Consider the following 17,793-nt stretch of genomic DNA (forward strand, 5'->3'; position numbering starts at 1 on the left):
TTCTAAATGGAAACAGTTCTATTACAAGAAAAATGAGCAGTTCTACCAGAGTTTCAACCAGTCACAACCCAAATGTTCAATGGCACAAAGGGCTTCTTGAGGACATATGTGCATTATGGACTCTAAAAAGGATATTCCGAATGTATGGGTATGTGTGATTTATCAAAACCAGTAACACATGTGTCTTTGGAGTCTCCACTAGCGGACTTTAAATGCATGCAGAGCCGAACTGTCCACTTTGCATTGTTAGTAGCAGTGGCTGTCTATGGAGGCCATACCTCACAGGTTCACGGGTCTGGAACTCGTTGAATAAGACCAGGATGCACAGGCAAAGCTATACCAAGCAGTAAACTGTTAAACGGTACATCTCTACAAGGAGTTTTCATACATCTGCACTGATCCCAACTAGACCAGAGCAATCATGTTTATATGTTTCCGCATACCTAATATTTATCAAGTTAACTGTTGATTCAATGTATATTACAAATATTTAAACAAGGAAATACTGCCAAGACAAAATGACTTGCTAGCAAATAAATACGTATTTTTTGAGCTGTGGATTAGACTGAGTGTTGAGAACAATGATGTGCAAGGGTGCAATGCTGATAGGAACAGTGGACTGGAACTGTACCATCACCCAGGATCTGACCCTTCTTTGCACTCTGGTCAGGACAAGGGGATGGAGACGCTTTTCCTTGAAAGTTAATGAACATGGCTAAAGAGTTTTATGCAAGAGTATTATTCACTTTGCAGGTCACTAAGCATAAAAGGGGGAGCAGGAAAATCATGTTAGTTTAGTTATTGCCTAGTATCAAAAAACAGCTCAGACTAATTTGGTCCTTAGACAGGGAGTATGAGACTTGTTCCTTTTCGGAGTCAATACAGGGAACGATCTGCCAAAAGAAGAAAAAAAAAGCAAGGTGCAGGTATTTTCAATAGGTATTATGGAGTGAAATTACTACTGGTGATGTCCCTTGCAAAGAGCAAGACGTTTGCGAGTAGTGAGTGGAAACAACCCTTTGCAGTGCATGAAGACAGTGCAGGGATTAGCAACGAAATTCAGTAAATCTATTTTTACAATGATATTTCTAAACTGCCCGTGTAATAACTCCTGACACGGGCCATTATGCTTACCTACACTGGAGAAACTTTAAGGCTGCTTCCTTTCACCGCATAAAACAATGACACAGCTGGAATATGAACAGTTAAAAAATTGGGAAATCTCATTTGAATCCACTAAGAGCTCAGGACATCCCAAAACATAATATTCAAAAGAATGAGCAATTGGGCCCAAAACTGTATCTAGAAGCCTACAGCTGGTGTTGTCAAGCTTCGCCTCAATTCCACTTCATGCCTCTTTAATCCACAGCCAGGCCACTCCCTGCTTTCATCTCATTCTTTCATCTCCGCTTTCTACCTTTCTGGTTATTTTTCAGACTCATCACTCCCCGCCACCCTTCTGTGTTCTTTCTTGCTCAGGATCAAAGTTTGTTGAGATAAATAACTGCAGGTGGGGCCACCTGCATCTATCAGCTCAAATTACGTTCTGATGCATCCTAACTAATGCTCCCTTTTTCTGCGACTGAATAAATAATGGCTGCCCTTTAGACTTCTCCAATTGAAAATATTTTTGGGAAAAGATGGAGTCAATAAAAAGTAATCTCAGGCTTCATGTCCGTGGGGCTTGTGGCACGAGTCCTCATCGCTTGATATAAGTATGGCTTCACCAAATGCCACTACAATTGAAGGATTTGCTTGCACCTTACAAATCGTATAAGTAAGCGCAGTCATGCCTGATGAACGACTGCAGGCAACGCTCCTCAAAGAAGTTGCTTGTTGTGCAGGTCTATCTCAGAGTGAATAAACTCCTCACTAGATGCTATTAAACAAAATTGTACCATTTATTAAATAATGACCCGCTACCCATCTCAAAAACTAATTTTTTAAATAGTATTTCTTCCAAACATGAAAAAAAAAGTATCTACAATTCGCTAGCAGGGTGCTTCTTTTTAAACTGCGCACTTTTTATATTTCCTTTAAGTTAATACTTCAAGGTTGCTTCCGCTGTCTTGAAATAGTAAATTAAAAAAGAAAAATGGATGCCGCAGCACTGCAAAACACAAGTATGTGTGATAATGTATGAACACGTATATGCCATTGCACAGGGGCTTTTCTTCTCCAGATGCTATTCAGCGTTGGAAAAAGGCACTGGCAAAAATAAAAGGGGTGAACTATTGGCTTTACTAACGCTTGTTAAATAAAGCGTGTGCTTCAAATCTGCACGGCTGCTATTTTTCTATAGTAAATTTGTTTTAATATTCGAGTATCATTTGTATAACAAAATGTCATTAGTAAATAAGTGCTATGTGGTACGACTTTTCAAATATTTCCATTGCAGAACAAACCTATAACCTAAAGCTGTCTTGATTGTGGGCAGTTTCACAAAATGTTTCTCTTTGGCTCATTAGTTCATACTATACTACACATTTCAGTTGCTCATGTTCAAATACAAAATCAGGAATTCGTTTAGAACCCTGTCTAACAGTTAGCAAACGTCAATGACACAGATTACCCATTATAAATGGAACTGGATTGAAAAGTACCAATTTAGCTCAATAATTAACCATTTTCATTTACATAATCGGAGAAAAGATAGTATGACTTTCACTCACATCCAATAGCCAGATACCGAAAAAAAAGCCATCCACTAATTAGTGGTTCTTTCGGATTGCGTGGTGGTTTGTTCATGATGTCCAAGTCTGGAGGGTTGAATCCAAGAGCAGTGGCTGGAAGACCATCAGTCACAAGATTTACCCAAAGCAGTTGAACAGGAATTAGAGCTTCAGGAAATCCAAGTGCAGCTGTCAAGAAGATACTGCAGGAACAGACAGAAGTGAGAAGATCATTTAACAATCACTGAATGTATCAGTGTTACCTCATTTCAGGTTTCTTGCTTCAAAAATCTTGCATTACTGCCGGGCCACTTCCTTGTCTTCGATGTCCAATGCTCTGGTGCTACTTTGAAAGTCACGCTATGCCACAATCAGTGAACATTCGCTTCAATTTCCAGATATTGTAAACATAGAAACAGATGTGGACCAAACACCAAAAATAAGCACATTACCAAGCCTTTATAGTCAGTTTTGCACTATAATACTGTAACATTACTACGTGAGAAGGAAAACGACCACAATTTGGGAGAGGAGTGCCACAAGTGATTTGTCTGATCTGCCAGAGGGCCGAGTAAAAAACAGGAACTGGTAATGGATACCTCAGAATGCAGAAAGGAGTACCGAAACAAAAGGTACTAATCTTTCTACTTATTTGGGGGATTGGGTACGGTATCACCAGCTACAAAAAAATATTTTCTGGACCAGTTGTATGAGAAGCATATCAACATCAAACTCTGGCACGACTTTTACATCACAAAATAGAAGTAGAACTACTTCCATATTCAAAAATATAAATAAAAATGAAGCCAGACTTTGGGAACAAACTGCTGGGAGGTGGATAGCAAGGCTTGTATCACTTGGAAGCCACAGCTAATTCCACTCTCTTGTTCGAACTGTGAGCTCCTCAGCCACCGATTACTCACTGGCACTGCTCTGCTATCTGCATCTCGAGGGCTTTCAGGAAAAAGTAAATAGATTCTGGACACTACATGAATAGATTAGAAGAGTAGTTTGAGGAAGCACATAGGAGCTGCCACTAGGTCCTTATGAAAAACATCCATTGGGGGATCACCACAGCCTAATGAGGTCAATATATTAGATAAATGTAAATCTTTCTAGCTAAGAATGAATAAAAACACTTTACATACCATACTACTTCTCCAATATTAGAAGAAATGAGGTAACGAATAAACTGCTTCATGTTATTGTAGATTGCACGGCCCTCTTCTACAGCAGCTACAATGGTAGAGAAGTTGTCATCAGCCAGCACCATTTCAGAAGCTGTTTTTGCAACAGCTGTACCAGATCCCATGGCAATGCCAATCTCTGCTTTCTTCAGCGCAGGGGCATCATTTACACCATCACCAGTCTAAAGTGTAGAACAATTACATAAGTAAACACACTAACGGACACAAACAATTTCAGCTTGTATAAAATATAGCTGAGAAGTGGATTTTGCTTCTTAATGTAGCCAAACATTTCAGTGTGTTCAACTTCTATCTAGAGACAGAGACCCAAAACCCCAAAAAATGTCAAATGTTTTGGTTACCTGCAGCAAGCCCACCAAGCTGCACTTAAATACAAGTCTACTTGCCAAGTGTGATCACTGATTACGTTCAGAATGCAACTCCAATTCTGGAGCAACGAAGTGTGCTATTGGTCTGAGTGAAGTAATAGGATATCAAAAGGTAAACAAAAAGCTATTTAGAAAATAAAACAATCCTTTAATATAATAGATTATCTGAAACAGCAAAAAAACCTATCACTTTACAAATGACAGTCAAGCTTAGGGCTGGCATAAGCAAGCCACTTTTTAAATAACTGAATAAAAAACATTAGAAGGGCTTTTTTCCACCAGAGTCCGACTTGGGAATATCCTATTAGGGAAACTAAGAGATAGCCCAGGCTGCGTCAAATCAAAATCAGGACCAGCCAGAAGCATGCTGCTGAATTGGTCAACCTTAACTGAAAGAATCGGAGGTTACTTGTTGAAATTTAAAAAAGGAGATAGGGATTCGACTTTGGGAAGGAGATGCGATTGCTGCACTAGGTGTTACACAAAAAAAATAATAATAGTATAGTTCGAGAAAAGACTTAATTGTGAAGTTGGCCCCTGTTTCTTAATTCCATTATATCAAAGTAGATGATGCTTCCAAATGTTTAACCGGCACATTTAAATTCCTTAAAGCACCTTAAATGGAAGAAATTATTTATCTTATCTACCAAAAAAGCTACATATTAGGGTATTTTGTGTCTACTTTTTAGGTCTTTGTTCTTTCTCTCTATTTAGATTCCAGTGGAGCCGTTTCTGTCTTCCTGCAGGTTTCAACTGACACTCCTCCTCTCCACCACTACATGCACTATGTGCATGTAAGACTTATTGTAATCGATTAAATGTATACTATTTTCTTTGTGTCTTAAACTCTGTAGCTTTTGGCTTGTGACACTGTACCAATTGTCCCCCCCTCCCCCCCCCCCGACTAACTCAGTTCACGTGCTTGAGGCTATTGATGTATTCTATGTAAATATATGGGTTATATGATCACAGTAAAGTAAATGGGACCCTCTTGCATCTTATTTTGGCTTGCTACGGAAATTTGGAAAGATGTGAACCAACTGTGCTTAAGCATATGTGAGTTTGGCATGTCTTAAAGCAAACAGCTTCTAATGGTGTGTGCTTTGTTTTAAGTCTTCCTGGAATATGGTCCATGTTAATCGCCTTGTTTTTTCTTTCTCGCATCCAAGACTTGTTTGCATCTGTTCCTTGCCGGGCATAAAAATTCTTGAGCTGTTTGTGTTTTATAAATTTGAGGGAGTAACCTTTTTATTGTGGTTCTTTTGTTGTTGGTAAGGTAGCGTGTCTTTTTATTTTAATTGTAGATTTGGGTTTGAAAGGGTTTCTTTATGTCCGATACGGAGTGCGTCCGGGGTTTAGTCTGGTATTGAAATTTGAAAGCCTCTTTTATAACTAACTTTTTTTTTTATTTTATTTTTTTAAAGGAAACGTAATGAATTGCAACATTTTTGCTTGGAAGGTACTAGTTGATTTTATTTTTTTAAAACACAAATGCAAAGATGCCTTTCTACGCAACATCCTTTCTCCTGATACAGTTCTGACATATGCCAACTCTGCGATGCTATCCTGTCTGTAATTTTTCAATGAATTTTGTATGTTGATAGTTGATTGATGCTTTGCGCAGTAAAGACACAGAGGAGGCACTTGTCTCAGTGACTTGCATTTGGAATTATTTAGTTTGTGCTGCGATATGATTCATAACACTTTAGCATTTTCTATACATTTAGAGACACAGCCCTCATCGGGGCGCATTGCAACACAAAACAAGCATGGGCATTAAAATTAAATAATCCATTATTGAGGATCTAAAATATCCTAAGACAGTGTCACATTTTAAAATTAGTCCACAATTGAAATTATAACCACACGCTGTTGGGGTTGTTTGAAAGGTATAGGAGACAGAACGCCACTGGGTTTGGTTTTTACAATGTTTGTGGAATTTAGATTTACAACATAAATTAAAAGCGCTCAAATTGGCCCTAAAACACGCACAAAAAGGTAAAAAATTAGCTGAGTCTGACCTGTCAGATCAGCTTATTGGCACCGCCTAATTCCCCTATAAATTAGTTTCACTGTTTTATATTGTATATATTCTATTTATTAAAAATGTGTTTTTTTTTATTGCTTGAAAAGTTTGTGCAAAGAACCAGCGGAGTTTTTTTCCACTCCAGAACTTAATGTGTACTTTTTATAAATGTACATTTTCCTTTAAATGGATAATCAATGGAAGAAATAAAAGATGTAACTTTATTGGTACTGCCATCGACTTGGATTCCTGGGAGCAGGGATGAGGCTTGGTGGTTATTTTAACATCCTGTTTACAGTACTTTATTGCTTTCAGTTTGAAACCAACAAAAATGTTAACTTGTAACACCGATAAGAATTTTTGCATATGTGAAGGGATTCGCTGATGCAGTCTAGCAAGTCCCTGTGATAACTGAGCTGGCAAGTAGTCTACTTTGCTATGTTCTATGTTTTCCATTTGGGTGTATGGTTTATGTAGTGAAAAGGTGAGTTTTCCCCAATTCTGTTAAGCAGAAAGGTTGTGTAAAGGCTAAATAAAACATTATAGTGCTTGGAAATGATAAACTAATGTTTGTAACACTTTTCACTTTAAATGTACTGGGGTTTTTATATAAAATCTTTAGAAATCTTTTTTGGGTTAGAAGTAGGTTTATTTTTCTTACTTTTTTACTTATTAATATAGTGATGAAGGACTGTGTGCAGGTGAACTTTTAAATGGACACAGGAATTATCCAATGAAAAGCTAAATCAACCTTTATGCAATAAAGCATTTTTGTCACTGCAGAGCCTGGTTCACGGCCTCAGTGCTTTATGTTTGGGCATTGTGGTACTTCTGAAATATTTTTCTGTTATATTCACAGCTGTTTATTTTCATGGATTAGTACAGCACGTTTCAGTGCTGGAGCGCTTCATATTTGAACGCTGAAGTCCTTTTGGATTGTGTTTATAGTGTAGGCAGAAGGATTACTCTAATTTTACATTATAATGCAGTTGTGCATTATGAGCAGTGCCACCTGCTTTTGCGCACACAGTCATACATCTACAATCGTAGCTTTGTGTTCACTATTGTCAGACCTAGACTTTTTTGCAGGGTCATCCCAAAACTTTGTGCCTCGTTCCTCCTATTTTGTTCTGACCGGTTTGTTGTCTTCAGGACTCTGGGCACTTCACCACTGCTAACGAGAGCTAAGGTCCATATGCTCTGTTTAAACTGTATTGGTGATAGGTTTATCCATGATTGGCATATTTGATTTACCAGTAAGTCCATAGTAAAGTGCACCAAAGGTGCCCAGAGCCTGTAAATCAAATGCTACTAGTGGGCCTGCAGCATTGATTGCGCTACCCACATGAGTAGTCATGTAAACATGTCTCAGACCTGCCATTGCAGTGTCTGGAGTTTTAAACTGCCATGTCGACCTCTTAAGTGCACCCACTTGCTAGGCCCAAACCTTCACTTTTAGTACATGTAAGGCACCCCTAAGGTAGGCCCTATGGAGCCCCATGGGCAGGGTGCAGTGTATTTAAAAGGTCGGACATGTACTGGTGTATTTAACATGCCAGATAGCGAAATACTGCTAAATTTGTTTTTTCACTATTGCAAGGCCTACCTCTTATTAGGTTAACACGTGGTTTGCCTTTGAATATCTTAAGTGCAATTTCCCGTTGGGAGCACAGAGATATGGAGTCTGGGGTTGCTGAACTCACAATTAAAAAATCTTTTGGTAAAGTTGTTTTTTAGATTGTCAATAGGAAAATGCCAATTTTAGAAAGTACCCCTGCATGCCATTAGGTGGTGTCGAGTGGCTCCGTGCCAGTCGTCAGCATCATCTGTGCAGGATATGACATCGTGGGTCCTAAAGAAGGCGCCACCCCAGTGCGCTGTCATCAGTTTTTCACAACTTTCCACCCCAGAAGCGTGACCACTAGTATGTCAAAAGTAGGGCCCTGTAAAGGAAAGTCTGTGCCCCTAGAAATCAGTTTGCAGAACTGGGAGAATAGGGGGTTGGTAAGGAATCTGCAACTAGATATTGTCTCTACCACATAAGGCGTTACCAAAGGTAACTAAATTGTCCATCTGACAGACATTTAGTTGCAGATACCTTACCTTAGATTACATACCCAAGCAATACCATCCAGAAGGTGGGTCTGTGAACTAAGATCACACCAGAAAGTACTGCAGGATCGAACGGGCAAATGCCCATCCCTACGGACCAAATTGTCCAGGCAGTAATGTTTGTTAAACATGTGCAGGGATGCCTGAGCTGGCACCTGACAGATGTCCAAGACTGGAACTCCGTGTGCTAACGCAATGGTTGCAGCTTTAGCTCTGGTAGAATGTGCGCGCCAGCCCTCAGGTTTTTCTTTTTTGCCAATGTGCAGCACATTTTTAATGCAGAGTCGGCCCCATCTGGAAATGGCTCTCCTCTGCACTACCCAACCTTTCTTCGCACTCACGTAACCAACAAAGAGTTTATCATCCACCCAGAACTCTTTGGTACGATCAAGGTAGAAAGTCAATGCTCTTTTTGGGTCCAGGTGGTAGTCTCTCCTCGTCCTTAGAAGGATATGGGGGTGCATAAAAAGGCAAAGTCATGGATTGGCCTACATGGAAAGGCGTAACCACTTTCGAAGAAAGGAGACTCGTGTGCGAAGCACCACTTTATCAAGATAGATGGAAAAGTAGGGAGGCTTAGATGACAATGCATGCAGCTCACTTACCCTATGGACAGGTGTCATGGCCACAAGGAAGGCTGTTTTCCAAGTGCAGAATCTCAGACGACAACTGGAGAGGCTTGAAAGGCGCACACATCAGGAATGTCAGAAACAAATTCAAGCCCCACTGGGCATAATGAATGGACAATGGAGGAAACCTGTGTAAGGACTTTAAGGAACCTATTTACAATAGGGGATTAAAGACTGATCAGGCAGCCATGAGAAAGCAGATATTACAGATACAACCTTTGAGAATGCCCAAAGCAGAAGAACAACCAATAGAACCTCAGAGAGAGGGGCTCAGACTTTTCTGTGCACCATGCCACAAATGTCTTCCGAAAGGTATATACTGGTTTAGTGGGGGGGGGGGGGGGGGGGGGGGGATGCCTGGCTGCCAAGGTAAAGTTAGACTTCAGGTAGCAAGTCAAAAGCTGTCAACTGTCATCATTCAATCTCCATGCAAGAAGGAGAGGTTTGGATGGAGAATCCTCCCCTGCTGCTGCAACAGAAGATCCTCCCCCAAAGGGGCTGACTATTCGGCGTTTGATGACCATGCTCAATAGATTAGGATACCAGACTCATGGCCAGTTAGGAGCCACAAGGATTACTTGGGCCCAGCCATTCTTGATCTTTCAATGCTAGTCTGATCGCCTGGAGCTTCCAACAGGTTGATGTGGAGTCCAGACTATGCCGGAGACCAGATGCATCTGATCTCCGCCTCCCCCAGGTGGCCACCTCATCCCAAGAGTGACACATCTGTCAATACTGTCAGATCTGATTGGGGGATTGTAGGAAGTTGGCTCTGTATGTGCTATTTCAAAGTAAGGAATAGCATGCACAGAGTCCAAGGGTTCCCCTTAGAGGTAAGATAGTGGCAAAAAGAGATAATACTAATGCTCTATTTTGTGGTAGTGTGGTCGAGCAGTAGGCTTATCCAAGGAGTAGTGTTAAGCATTTGTTGTACATACACATAGACAATAAATGAGGTACACACACTCAGAGACAAATCCAGCCAATAGGTTTTTGTATAGAAATATATCTTTTCTTAGTTTATTTTAAGAACCACAGGTTCAAATTCTACATGTAATATCTCATTCGAAAGGTATTGCAGGTAAGTACTTTAGGAACTTCAAATCATCAAAATTGCATGTATACTTTTCAAGTTATTCACAAATAGCTGTTTTAAAAGTGGACACTTAGTGCAATTTTCACAGTTCCTAGGGGAGGTAAGTATTTGTTAGGTTAACCAGGTAAGTAAGACACTTACAGGGCTTAGTTCTTGGTCCAAGGTAGCCCACCGTTGGGGGTTCAGAGCAACCCCAAAGTCACCACACCAGCAGCTCAGGGCCGGTCAGGTGCAGAGTTCAAAGTGGTGCCCAAAACACATAGGCTAGAATGGAGAGAAGGGGGTGCCCCGGTTCCGGTCTGCTTGCAGGTAAGTACCCGCGTCTTCGGAGGGCAGACCAGGGGGGTTTTGTAGGCCACCGGGGGGGACACAAGCCCACACAGAAATTTCACCCTCAGCAGCGCGGGGGCGGCCGGGTGCAGTGTGGAAACAGGCGTCGGGTTCGCAATGTTAGTCTATGAGAGATCTCGGGATCTCTTCAGCGCTGCAGGCAGGCAAGGGGGGGGTTCCTCGGGGAAACCTCCACTTGGGCAAGGGAGAGGGACTCCTGGGGGTCACTTCTCCAGTGAAAGTCCGGTCCTTCAGGTCCTGGGGGCTGCGGGTGCAGGGTCTCTCCCAGGCGTCGGGACTTTAGGTTCAAAGAGTCGCGGTCAGGGGAAGCCTCGGGATTCCCTCTGCAGGCGGCGCTGTGGGGGCTCAGGGGGGACAGGTTTTGGTACTCACAGTATCAGAGTAGTCCTGGGGTCCCTCCTGAGGTGTTGGATCTCCACCAGCCGAGTCGGGGTCGCCGGGTGCAGTGTTGCAAGTCTCACGCTTCTTGCGGGGAGCTTGCAGGGTTCTTCCAAGGCTGCTGGAAACAAAGTTGCAGCCTTTCTTGGAGCAGGTCCGCTGTCCTCGGGAGTTTCTTGTCTTTTCGAAGCAGGGGCAGTCCTCAGAGGATGTCGAGGTCGCTGGTCCCTTTGGAAGGCGTCGCTGGAGCAGGATCTTTGGAAGGCAGGAGACAGGCCGGTGAGTTTCTGGAGCCAAGGCAGTTGTCGTCTTCTGGTCTTCCGCTGCAGGGGTTTTCAGCTAGGCAGTCCTTCTTGTAGTTGCAGGAATCTAATTTTCTAGGGTTCAGGGTAGCCCTTAAATACTAAATTTAAGGGCGTGTTTAGGTCTGGGGGGTTAGTAGCCAATGGCTACTAGCCCTGAGGGTGGGTACACCCTCTTTGTGCCTCCTCCCAAGGGGAGGGGGTCACAATCCTAACCCTATTGGGGGAACCCTCCATCTGCAAGATGGAGGATTTCTAAAAGTTAGAGTCACTTCAGCTCAGGACACCTTAGGGGCTGTCCTGACTGGCCAGTGACTCCTCCTTGTTTTTCTCATTATTTTCTCCGGCCTTGCCGCCAAAAGTGGGGCCTGGCCGGAGGGGGCGGGCAACTCCACTAGCTGGAGTGTCCTGCTGGGTTGGCACAAAGGAGGTGAGCCTTTGAGGCTCACCGCCAGGTGTGACAATTCCTGCCTGGGGGAGGTGTTAGCATCTCCACCCAGTGCAGGCTTTGTTACTGGCCTCAGAGTGACAAAGGCACTCTCCCCATGGGGCCAGCAACATGTCTCGGTTTGTGGCAGGCTGCTAAAACTAGTCAGCCTACACAGATAGTCGGTTAAGTTTCAGGGGGCACCTCTAAGGTGCCCTCTGGGGTGTATTTTACAATAAAATGTACACTGGCATCAGTGTGCATTTATTGTGCTGAGAAGTTTGATACCAAACTTCCCAGTTTTCAGTGTAGCCATTATGGTGCTGTGGAGTTCGTGTTTGACAGACTCCCAGACCATATACTCTTATGGCTACCCTGCACTTACAATGTCTAAGGTTTTGTTTAGACACTGTAGGGGTACCATGCTCATGCACTGGTACCCTCACCTATGGTATAGTGCACCCTGCCTTCGGGCTGTAAGGCCTGCTAGAGGGGTGTCTTACCTATACTGCATAGGCAGTGAGAGGCTGGCATGGCACCCTGAGGGGAGTGCCATGTCGACTTACTCGTTTTGTCCTCACTAGCACACACAAGCTGGCAAGCAGTGTGTCTGTGCTGAGTGAGAGGTCTCCAGGGTGGCATAAGACATGCTGCAGCCCTTAGAGACCTTCCTTGGCATCAGGGCCCTTGGTACTAGAAGTACCAGTTACAAGGGACTTATCTGAATGCCAGGGTGTGCCAATTGTGGATACAATGGTACATTTTAGGTGAAGGAACACTGGTGCTGGGGCCTGGTTAGCAGGGTCCCAGCACACTTCTCAGTCAAGTCAGCATCAGTATCAGGCAAAAAGTGGGGGGTAACTGCAACAGGGAGCCATTTCTTTACAGGGATGGAGAAGGATCTGCCTCTGACTCAATTGCAGTTTGTCAGCCACCACTGCAGATCTCGCACAATTCCCTCTGACATCTGGACCATGTCTGAGATATTCTCCTGATGCTGCGCCTAATGGAACTTCAGGTTCCACTGCAGAGGCCGCATATGCCATCTGGCATGGATCACCAGCAGGATGCATGAGGCCGAGCAGCCTTAGTAATTCTCCCCGAACTCCAGGATAGAATCTGAAACATTGAATACCCTGGACTCAATGCGCAAGAGGATAAGCCCGAAACTACACTGTTTCCAGAGCAGCTCTGAAGGGAGGGAGTGTCTGAGAGGGAGTCTGGTGCACATTTATAATGAACTGTAGTGAACACAGGAGGTCCACCGTAGTCTGGAGGTGGGAGAAGACAGCCTGGGGCGAGCCCACCTGCAACAGCCAGTCATCAAGATAGGGGGGGAGGGGGGGGGGGGGGGGGGGAGACTGGATCTGTACAGATAAGCTGCCGACCACCACCATCACCAGGACCATGGTGAAACACTGAGGGGGGTGGTGGTAAGGCCAAAGGGGAGCACAGTGAACTGAAAGTGCTCGTGGCAATACCAATCTCTGCTTTCTTGGTCTGAGTGAAGTAATAGGATATCAAAAGGTAAACAAAAAGCTATTTAGAAAATAAAACAATCCTTTAATATAATAGATTATCTGAAACAGCAAAAAAACCTATCACTTTACAAATGACAGTCAAGCTTAGGGCTGGCATAAGCAAGCCACTTTTTAAATAACTGAATAAAAAACATTAGAAGGGCTTTTTTCCACCAGAGTCCGACTTGGGAATATCCTATTAGGGAAACTAAGAGATAGCCCAGGCTGCGTCAAATCAAAATCAGGACCAGCCAGAAGCATGCTGCTGAATTGGTCAACCTTAACTGAAAGAATCGGAGGTTACTTGTTGAAATTTAAAAAAGGAGATAGGGATTCGACTTTGGGAAGGAGATGCGATTGTTGCACTAGGTGTTACACAAAAAAAAAAATAATAGTATAGTTCGAGAAAAGACTTAATTGTGAAGTTGGCCCCTGTTTCTTAATTCCATTATATCAAAGTAGATGATGCTTCCAAATGTTTAACCGGCACATTTAAATTCCTTAAAGCACCTTAAATGGAAGAAATTATTTATCTTATCTACCAAAAAAGCTATATATTAGGGTATTTTGTGTCTACTTTTTAGGTCTTTGTTCTTTCTCTCTATTTAGATTCCAGTGGAGCCGTTTCTGTCTTCCTGCAGGTTTCAACTGACACTCCTCCTCTACACCACTACATGCACTATGTGCATGTAAGACTTATTGTAATCGATTAAATGTATACTATTTTCTTTGTGTCTTAAACTCTGTAGCTTTTGGCTTGTGACACTGTACCAATTGTCCCCCCTCCCCCCCCCCCCGACTAACTCAGTTCACGTGCTTGAGGCTATTGATGTATTCTATGTAAATATATGGGTTATATGATCACAGTAAAGTAAATGGGACCCTCTTGCATCTTATTTTGGCTTGCCACGGAAATTTGGAAAGATGTGAACCAACTGTGCTTAAGCATATGTGAGTTTGGCATGTCTTAAAGCAAACAGCTTCTAATGGTGTGTGCTTTGTTTTAAGTCTTCCTGGAATATGGTCCATGTTAATCGCCTTGTTTTTTCTTTCTCGCATCCAAGACTTGTTTGCATCTGTTCCTTGCCGGGCATAAAAATTCTTGAGCTGTTTGTGTTTTATAAATTTAAGGGAGTAACCTTTTTATTGTGGTTCTTTTGTTGTTGGTAAGGTAGCGTGTCTTTATTTTAATTGTAGATTTGGGTTTGAAAGGGTTTCTTTATGTCCGATACGGAGTGCGTCCGGGGTTTAGTCTGGTATTGAAATTTGAAAGCCTCTTTTATAACTAACTTATTTATTATTTTTTTTTTTTAAAGGAAACGTAATGAATTGCAACATTTTTGCTTGGAAGGTACTAGTTGATTTTATTTTTTTAAAACACAAATGCAAAGATGCCTTTCTACGCAACATCCTTTCTCCTGATACAGTTCTGACATATGCCAACTCTGCGATGCTATCCTGTCTGTAATTTTTCAATGAATTTTGTATGTTGATAGTTGATTGATGCTTTGCGCAGTAAAGACACAGAGGAGGCACTTGTCTCAGTGACTTGCATTTGGAATTATTTAGTTTGTGCTGCGATATGATTCATAACACTTTAGCATTTTCTATACATTTAGAGACACAGCCCTCATCGGGGCGCATTGCAACACAAAACAAGCATGGGCATTAAAATTAAATAATCCATTATTGAGGATCTAAAATATCCTAAGACAGTGTCACATTTTAAAATTAGTCCACAATTGAAATTATAACTATGCCGGAGACCAGATGCATCTGATCTCCGCCTCCCCCAGGTGGCCACCTCATCCCAAGAGTGACACATCTGTCAATACTGTCAGATCTGATTGGGGGATGGAGAAGGATCTGCCTCTGACTCAATTGCAGTTTGTCAGCCACCACTGCAGATCTCGCACAATTCCCTCTGACATCTGGACCATGTCTGAGATATTCTCCTGATGCTGCGCCTAATGGAACTTCAGGTTCCACTGCAGAGGCCGCATATGCCATCTGGCATGGATCACCAGCAGGATGCATGAGGCCGAGCAGCCTTAGTAATTCTCCACGAACTCCAGGATAGAATCTGAAACATTGAATACCCTGGACTCAATGCGCAAGAGGATAAGCCCGAAACTACACTGTTTCCAGAGCAGCTCTGAAGGGAGGGAGTGTCTGAGAGGGAGTCTGGTGCACATTTATAATGAACTGTAGTGAACACAGGAGGTCCACCATAGTCTGGAGGTGGGAGAAGACAGCCTGGGGCGAGCCCACCTGCAACAGCCAGTCATCAAGATAGGGGGGGGGGGGGGAAAGACTGGATCTGTACAGATAAGCTGCCGACCACCACCATCACCAGGACCATGGTGAAACACCGAGGGGGGTGGTGGTAAGGCCAAAGGGGAGCACAGTGAACTGAAAGTGCTCGTGGCACACAAGTAATGTCTGTGGGCAGGCAGGAAGGGAATATGGAAATAAGCCTCCTGCAAGTCCAATGCTACCATCCAGTCTCCTGGGTCCAGGGCAGATAGAACCTGAGCGAGAGTGAGCATTTAGAACTTCCTGCTGAGGAAGAGATTGAGGGACCAGATATCTACTATAGGGTGGAGGCTCTTCTCCTTTTGGGCACCAGAAAGTAGTGGGAATAACAACCACAACCTACTTCTAGTACAGGAACCCATTGTATGGCTCCCTTGGCCAAGAGCCATTATCTCCTTGCTGAGAAGCACCAAGTGATCCTCCATCATCCAATCGTAGGTTGAAGGCATGGATGTAGGAGTCGTCTTGAAGGGGAGGGAGTAGCCCCTTTGGGCTATATGCAAAACCCACCTGTCTGACGTGATTGAATCCTGCCTCCAACTGCCCCCTGGTGGGGAATCGTCAGACTAGGAAGGATTGGAGGCAGCTACAAAGGGGGTGGTGAGTACTTGTTGGACTGCTGAGGATGGTAAATCCCACATCCCCTGCCATACAGGCTGGAGAGGAACGCATGTGGTGGGATGCCACTTCTGTAGCCACAAAAGGGGCTAAAAGCAGACTGAGGTGGATGAGGGGCTGCCGCAAGGCCTAAGGACCCAGTCGTAGCACAAAAATCTTTGAAGCCCTTGAGCGCTGAGTCTGCTTTGCCTCTGAAGAGATGGGTGCTACCAAAAGGGCATGGCCAGAAGATTGGCTTGGACATCCTCTGAAAAGCCAGCTGTCCTCAACCAGGCACCCAGTGAGTCAGTTGTGCCCAGCCCATTATCTAATTTTGAACTTTGCTGCGTCTCTCCCATCAGCAACAGTGGGAGAGTACAGCCCTGGCCTCCTCTGGGGCCTGTGACAGCACTCGTGCAACCATATGTCAAAGCGTGTGGGAGTAACGGGCCAAAATGCATGTAGCGTTTATGGACTGCAATTCTTCTTAAGTTGGTCGAGCCTCTTGGATTCCCTATCCGGGGTGCAGAAGGGAACACGCTCTGGGGCACCGAGGCTTGGATAGCCAAGCTCATATGATGCTTCACCCTCCGTATCCACGGCAGGGGTGGGAGGGGGGGAGGGAGGGGGGAGACTTGCCAGTGTCATGTAAAGTATCAAGACCACTGGCTTCACCCAGGTACATACACCAGTCCATAGGAGTTTCCTGTAGCTGGTATTCTAGAAGGTCCAGTGACCCCTCCCATTCCTCACTGTACCACAACTCAAGAATAAGGGTCAAGATCAGACATAGGCGCAAGGCCCCTGCTGAAGCCTGAATCGGCGTCCTGTGACTCCAGCCCGGCTCCATGTTGGAGTTGGCAATGAGGATGGGGTTGATGCCACCTGGGAGCACAGGCGGCGTCAGAGACATTAGAACCAGTGTCTGGGAAGGTCGAAGAGGTACGACCGACGCCAGTTTGGATCCAGATCCCTGGGTGACCCCCTAGAGCCAAAGCTGAAGCAGACGGCACAGCACCAGAGGGGGCCCATTCTGACCCCGTGCGGCCCGGGGGCACTCCAGCAGGGTTAAACTGCCCAAAACGAGGAACATGGCCTCATACAACTGAGTTAGGTGGGGGGGGGGGGGGGTTCACTCTGCTCCTAGAAACTTGGGGAGACGTGGTCTCTACCCAGATGCACGTTCTGAGAACAGAGGCCAAGAACCCCACGCTCCTTTTTCCTCATCTCGTTGGCCGATAGACAGGGTTCTTCTTTGACCACTTTTTGTGCAGACTTAACCGACCGTCCCGAGGACTTGGAGTGGGACAATGATGAATGGGGATTTTGTAACTGTTCTCTGGACCTTCCTTTCGACTGAGATCAGGAGCTACTCTGAGCTGAGCGCCGGGCCACAAGGAGCTTCAGGAACAGCTCCTTCAAAGCTTTCGGCTTCAATGCCCCGCACTCGGAACATGACTTTGGGTCGTGGTCCAGACATCACAGGCACATGAGGTGCAGATCAATCATGGACATCGCCCGATGACTGGATCTGCAGGGCTTGAACCTGGTCTTAAGAGAAGACATCCTCGACGCACCAGGAGTGTCACTCAAATAACTCACAAAAAGTCGAAAAAAGCTCAGTCAAAAATGACCGAGGGGTAGCTCTTCTTTGGATCAACACTAGGATATCAAGGAGAGAAAATAACTTCCAGGGATGGTGTCTACATAAGACCAACGATTTCATATCCAGTGCGGGGCAGACACCGAGCCGATCAACATCACCCAACGGTGCGCGGGGGTACTGTTCTA

At 44.2% G+C, this 17,793-nt stretch overlaps 1 protein-coding gene across 3 annotated transcripts in view; it reads right to left on the bottom strand.

Moving 5' to 3' along the window:
• Positions 1–17,793, bottom strand: part of ATP2A2 (ATPase sarcoplasmic/endoplasmic reticulum Ca2+ transporting 2) — a 263,413-nt gene that overhangs the window by 64,039 nt on the left and 181,581 nt on the right. For all 3 annotated transcript variants that reach the window (XR_011199488.1, XM_069214880.1, XM_069214879.1), the window contains exons 15-16: positions 3,821–4,041; positions 2,673–2,875 (exon numbers count right to left, since the gene is read on the bottom strand). Coding sequence is in view for 2 of the 3 variants with exons in the window: in XM_069214880.1 (XP_069070981.1) it covers positions 2,673–2,875; positions 3,821–4,041 (424 nt within the window). In the remaining variant the exon portion in view is untranslated. The remainder of the gene's footprint in view (positions 1–2,672; positions 2,876–3,820; positions 4,042–17,793) is intronic.

The sequence above is a fragment of the Pleurodeles waltl genome, chromosome 11, assembly GCF_031143425.1.
Source record: "Pleurodeles waltl isolate 20211129_DDA chromosome 11, aPleWal1.hap1.20221129, whole genome shotgun sequence".
NCBI lineage: Eukaryota > Metazoa > Chordata > Amphibia > Caudata > Salamandridae > Pleurodeles > Pleurodeles waltl.